At 31.8% G+C, this 6,416-nt stretch overlaps 1 protein-coding gene and 1 long non-coding RNA gene across 2 annotated transcripts in view; both read right to left on the bottom strand.

Annotated features, from left to right (window-relative positions):
- LOC117114580 overlaps window positions 1–450 on the bottom strand; it is a 1,972-nt gene extending 1,522 nt beyond the window's left edge. Inside the window, exon 1 of the long non-coding RNA XR_004446394.1 lies at window positions 249–450. This is a non-coding gene — a long non-coding RNA (uncharacterized LOC117114580). The remainder of the gene's footprint in view (window positions 1–248) is intronic.
- Window positions 451–779: 329 nt separating this feature from the next.
- On the bottom strand, window positions 780–5,792 carry LOC117114600. The gene is made up of 10 exons (XM_033258287.1): window positions 4,819–5,792; window positions 4,478–4,729; window positions 4,111–4,371; window positions 3,594–3,836; window positions 3,068–3,319; window positions 2,655–2,915; window positions 2,194–2,427; window positions 1,804–2,037; window positions 1,450–1,707; window positions 780–1,357 (listed from the first exon to the last, which is right to left on the bottom strand). The coding sequence occupies exons 1-10, from the start codon at window positions 4,922–4,924 to the stop codon at window positions 1,059–1,061; spliced, it is 2,400 nt and encodes a 799-aa protein (XP_033114178.1). The 5' UTR covers window positions 4,925–5,792; the 3' UTR covers window positions 780–1,058.
- Window positions 5,793–6,416: the final 624 nt, after the last annotated feature.

The raw sequence follows: 6,416 nt of genomic DNA on the forward strand, positions 1-6,416 counted from the left end.
CAAGAAACATCGCAAGAGGCAAGACCTGTCTCTTATACACATCTAGATGTGTATAAGAGACAGTATATATATATATATGTATATAAAAATAGGCATATATTGAATAAATTTATCTTCATTTATTTATTATTCAATTAATTTTATGTTCTAATCATTAGACTTAATACAAAGATTATATGAATATGCTGATTAATTTTGCTAGAGTTGGACACACAACTGAAATGGAAGAGCAACTACACATGCTGTACCTTTAGATGTTTTTTGTTGTTTCGGATCACTGCCTGGCTTCACCTTGGGTTCTAACTGATCATTATCGGTGACGTATGCCACGTCTGCGACAACTACTTCCTGTCCATCTTCTCGATCCTGATCATTAGACTCCCTAACTGCAAATTTCTTTGAGGTTGAAGGCTTGTCAAAGTCGCAAACTATAAGAAAAATACATAAAGTAAAATACTTGCTTAAACAAAAAATAATAATAATAGTATAATTGCCATTGCATTTGTTATCTTCAGGTTTTGTTATTATTTTTGTTTGAATATCATCATTATAATTATTTATATCGTTTGATTTTAACTTAATTGTATTTAAAATAAAAAACAATGCGACAACATTTTTATACATGACAATTAATAGCAAAATTTGATTAAAATGTATGATGAGTTTTGAAACATATGTTAAAGTATTGTTTCTTTATATAATTAAAAATATCAATGAAGACTTTTAAAAATATATGAAGATGTCTTGCCTGTTGCGATGTTTCTTATTGGTGTTTCGTGATTACCAACAAACAGGTCTGGATGAATCTCCGCCAACGCTTTGGACAAAGTGTGGTTGACCAGGGTGGATGCTAATTTTTTGATTAGTTCATCATCAGTTAGGCTTCCGACTTCGATGGCCTCGATTTTGATCTCATCTACTGGTTGGACTGTGGTGTTGACTGATGAGGAGTTTTGCTGGGCCAGCACTAGAGTGATACTGTCTTCAGTGGATTCATTCTGGGTTATATCTGGCAGGATTATAATTATTTTAATATTATTTAATTTTCGTATAAAATGTTATTGTACGTTATCATAATTTATTAAAATGATAGATTTTTTCTTGCCTATTGTGCTATCTCTGATTGGTATTTCTTGATCATCCACAAGCAGCTCTTGTTGAGTCTGTGCCAACGCCTTTGACAGGATGTCCTCAACGAAGGCGGATGCCATTTCTTTGATAAGTTCATCACTTGGACTTTTGTCGTCGATGGCCTCCATTTTGACATCATCCACTAGTTGGATGACTGTGGTGTTGACTGATTTGGAGTCTTTTGGTGCCTCAAGTATGGCTTCGGTGTCTTCATTGTGGACAATATCTGGTAGGATTATAATTATTGTATTATTATCATTTTGAATTATAAAAATTATTGTACATTATCATCATCTATTAAAATGATAGATCTCATACCTATTGTTTTGTCGCTGATTGGTGTTTCTTGATCACAATCAAGCAGCTCTAGCTGAGTCTGTGCCAACGCCTTGGCCAAGATGTCTTTAACAAAGGCAGATGCCATTTTTTCGATAAGTTCGTCACTTAGACTTCCTTCTGCAATGGCCTCATTGTTGACATCTTCTGGTGGGACATCTGTGGTGTTGACTGTTGAGGAGATTTGTTGGGCCTCTGCTGGAGTGGTAATGGCTTCGGTGGCATCATTGTAGATAATATCTGGTAGGATTATAATTATTTTCAATTATTATTATCACCTTAAATTATAAATATTATTGTAAATTATTATCATCTATTATAATGACAGATCTCTACCGATTGTGGTGTCGCTGACTAGTGTTTCTTGATCACCAACATGAAGCTCTTGTTGAGTCTGTGCCAACGCGTTTTCCAAGATGTCTTCAACGAAAGCGGATGCCATTTCTTCGAGAAGTTCATCACTTGGATTTTCTGCTTCGATAGCCTCTAATTTGACATCATCTACTGGTTGGATGGCTGTGGTGTAAGAGTCTTGTGGGGCCTCAACTGAAGTGATAAAGGCTTCGGTGGCTTCAATGTGGATATTATCTGGTAGGTTTATAATTTATTATTATTATTAATTATTATTATTATTATTATTATTATTATTATCATCATCATCATTTTAATTATATAAATATTATTGTACATTATCATCATCATCTATTATAATGATAAATATCTTACCTATTGTGCTATCGCTGATTTCTGTTTCTTGATTACCCAAAAGTAGGCCTTGTTGAGCCTGTGCCAACGCCTTTGACAAGATGTCCTTAACAAAAGCGGATGCCATTTCTTCGAGAAGTTCATCACTTGGATTTTCTGCTTCGATGGCCTCCATTTTGGTATCATCTACTGGTTGGATGACTGTGGTGTTAACTGATGAGGAGACTTGTTGGTCCTTGAATGGAGTGATAATGGCTTCGGCAGGTTCATTGTGGAAAATATTTGGTAGGATTATAAATATTATTATTATTATTATTATTATTATTATTAACATTTTAAATTTTAAATATTGTACATTATCATCATCATCATCTATTATAATAATATATTATTATTATTATTATTATCATCATCATCATTTTAATTATATAAATATTATTGTACATTATCATCATCATCTATTATAATGATAAATATCTTACCTATTGTGCTATCGCTGATTGCTGTTTCTTGATTACCCAAAAGTAGGCCTTGTTGAGCCTGTGCCAACGCCTTTGACAAGATGTCCTTAACAAAAGCGGATGCCATTTCTTCGAGAAGTTCATCACTTGGATTTTCTGCTTCGATGGCCTCTAATTTGACATCATCTACTGGTTGGATGGTTGTGGTGTTGACTGATGAAGAGTCTTGTGGGGCCTCAACTGAAGTGATAGAGTCTTCTGTGGCTTCATTGTGGATATTATCTGGTAGGTTTATAATTTATTATTATTATTATTATTATTATTATTATTATTATTATTATTATTATTATTATTATTATTATTATCATCATTTTAATTATATAAATATTATTGTACATTATCATCATCATCTATTACAATGATAAATATCTTACCTATTGTGCTATCGTTGATTGCTGTTTCTTGATTACACAAAAGTAGGCCTTGTTGAGTCTGTGCCAACGCCTTTGACAAGATGTCCATAACAAAAGCGGATGCCATTTCTTCGAGAAGTTCATCACTTGGATTTTCTGCTTCGATGGCTTCTAATTTGACATCATCTACTGGTTGGATGGCTGTGGTGTTGACTGATGAAAAGTCATGTGTGGCCTCAACTGAAGTGATAATGGCTTCATTGTGGATAGTATCTGGTAGGATTAAAATTATTTTATTAATATGATTTTAATTTATAAATAATTATTGTTGTACGTAATAATGGCTTCGGTGGCTTCATTGTAAATAATATCTGGTAGGTTTATACTTTGTTATTATTATTATTATTATTATTATTATTATTATTATTATTATTATTATTATTATTATTATTATTATTATTATCATCATCATCATCATTTTAAATTAATATAATATTATTGTATATTATTATCATCATGATCATCTATTATAATGATAGATCTCTACCTATTGTGGTGTCGCTGATTGGTGTTGCTTGATCAGCCACCAGCAGCTCGTGTTGAGTTTGTGCCAACGCGTTTGACAAGATATCCTCAATAAAGGCGGATGCCATTTCTTCGAGAAGTTCATCACTTGGAATTCCGTCTTCGATGGCCTCCGTTTTGACATCATCTACTGGTTGGATGACTGTGGTATTGACTGATGAGGAGACTAGTTGGTCTTCAACTGGAGTGATAATGGCTTCCGTGGCTGATTTTTGGATAATATCTGGTAGGATTATAATTATTTTATTATTATTATTATTATTATTGTTATTATTATTATTATTATTATTATTATTATTATTATTATTATTATTATTATTATTATTATTATTATTATTATTATTATTATTATTATACTTATAATGGTCACATTATTAAGAAGACACAACATTATTATTATTATCATCATTTGAAATTATATATAATATTATTGTACATTATCATCATCATGATCATCTATTATAATGATAGATCTCTACCTATTGTGGTGTCGCTGATTGGTTTTGCTTGATCAGCCACCAGCAGCTCTTGTTGAGTTTGTGCCAACGCGTTGGACAAGATGTCCTCAACAAAGGCGGACGCCATTTCTTCGAGAAGTCCATCACTTGGAATTCCGGCTTCGATGGCCTCTGTTTTGACATCATCTACTGGTTGGATGACTGTGGTATTGACTGGTGAGGAGACTTGTTGGTCCTCAACTGGAGTGATAATGGCTTCGGTGACTGATTTTTGGCTAATATCTGGTAGGATTATAATTATTTTATTATTATCATCATTTTAAATTAATATAATATTATTGTACATTATCATTATCATGATCATCTATTATAATGATAGATCTCTTACCTATTGTGGTGTCGCAGATTGGTGGTGCTTGATCAGCCACCAGCAGCTCTTGTTGAGTTTGTGCCAACGCCTTTGACAAGATGTCCTTAACAAAGGCGGATGCCATTTCTTCGAGAAGTCCATCACTTGGACTTCCGACTTCGATGGCCTCCATCTTGACATCATCTACTGGTTGGATGGCTGTGGTATTGACTGATGAGGAGTTTTGTAGGGCTTCAACTGGAGTGATAATGGCTTCATTGTGGATAATATCTGGTAGGATTAAAATTATTTTATTAATATGATTTTAATTTATAAATATTATTGTATGTTATCATCCTCTATAATGATCAATTTCTTACCTTTTGTAATATCGCTGATTGGTATTTCTTGATCATCCACAACCAGTTCTTGTTGAGTCTGTGCCAACGCCTTTGACACGATGTCCCCAACAAAGGCGGATGCCATTTCTTCGATAAGTTCATCACTTGGTGGACATCCGTCTTCGATGGCCTCGATTCTGACATCATCTACTGGTGGGACGTCAGTGGTGTTGAGTGATGAGGAGTGTTGTTGGGCTTCAATTGGAGTGATGATGGCCTCAGTTGCTTTATTGTGGACAAAATCTAATGTAGGATTATAATCATTTTATCAATATTGTCATTTTAAGTACTAGGCCTTTATACAATTATCATCATCATCATCATCATTATTTAGTTATGACCATAAAAAGTAAGTAGTATTTGGGTTTTTCAAAAAAAATCACTGATTGTTGACACAATTATTGTTAAAAGCTACTCCAAAAGAAATGTTATTTTTGAAAATTGAATTTAATATTAAAATCTCAAGGTAAAAGAGTTAATTCAAGAAAGAAATGTCTTGCCTGTTGTGGTGTCGCTGATTGGTGTTTCTTCATTACTGTCAAGCAGGTATTGTTGACTGTCTGCCAATACCTTCCTGACAATGGTTGATGCAAATTCTTTGATTCGTAATTCATTAATTTGATTTTCAACTTCGATGGCCTCAATTCTAACATCCTCTACTGGAGTGGTATCTGAGGTGATGAGTGAGGTGTTTTCTCTTGCCTTATTAGGAGTGAGTGTATTACGTTGTGGATATTGGCTAATAATATCTTTTATGTTATTATCTTTAGGAGTTAAGTCCCTAGAGCTGCCCTCTACTCGGCCAAGTGGTTTGTTAGCTCCTTGTACTGTGTCATTTTTGGAGGGTTTGTTTGAGGAGGTGCTCTTCAATTTAAATTTATTCTGAGATGATTTTGATAACTTTTTATTCTTTCTGCTTTTTGTAGAGTTAGCATCTGTGAAAATAAAATAAAATGGCGGTGCATTTTGTACATTAATTAGTGTGCCTATTACTTTATGATCTTATTCATTATTCCATTCCATACTCTAATGCCTTAAAATATGTATTCATTTTCATTTACAGTAATTTAAGGTCAAATTTATTTGGGTCGTAAAATGGCTAAAAAATGTGTGATAAACATACAAAACAGTATAAAATATCTATTTATAAGTGAAGTGTATTTTTAAACACAGAGAATAATGGTAAAAAAAAAATAATAATAACAATAACAACAACAACGACAACAACAATAATAATAATAATAATAATAATAATAATAACAATAATAATAATAATAATAATAATAATTAATATTAATAGTATCATTAATATTTTATTATAGACCTATTATTAAGTTAATTAAGTTATTAAGTAATTAATTTTTATTTTTATATAAATATATATAAATATAAATCATTTAAATATTAATATAATTTTAAAAATATACTATTATTTTAATTGGTACTAACATTAATATATCGATTAACAAATACACTACGATTCACAATGAAAATAATGATGAATTCATTAAGATTATTCCTTAGTGTTATATATATATATATATATATATATATATATATATATATATATATGTCTC

This window comes from Anneissia japonica, unplaced genomic scaffold (genome assembly GCF_011630105.1).
Source record: "Anneissia japonica isolate Jap-2015-1 unplaced genomic scaffold, ASM1163010v1 scaffold287836_len1076198_cov165, whole genome shotgun sequence".
Classification (NCBI taxonomy): Eukaryota; Metazoa; Echinodermata; class Crinoidea; order Comatulida; family Comatulidae; genus Anneissia; species Anneissia japonica.

Bases quoted from the DNA above. Each gene is read 5' to 3' on its own strand.
- LOC117114600 (XM_033258287.1), bottom strand. From the start codon at position 4,924: ATGGCATCCGCCTTTGTTGGGGACATCGTGTCAAAGGCGTTGGCACAG. The intron at 4,372-4,477 runs GTAAGAGATCTA...TAATCCTACCAG, and splicing joins AATCTGCGACACCACAATAG to ATATTAGCCAAAAATCAGTC. The intron at 2,038-2,193 runs GTAAGATATTTA...TCCACATTGAAG, and splicing joins AATCAGCGATAGCACAATAG to CCACCGAAGCCTTTATCACT.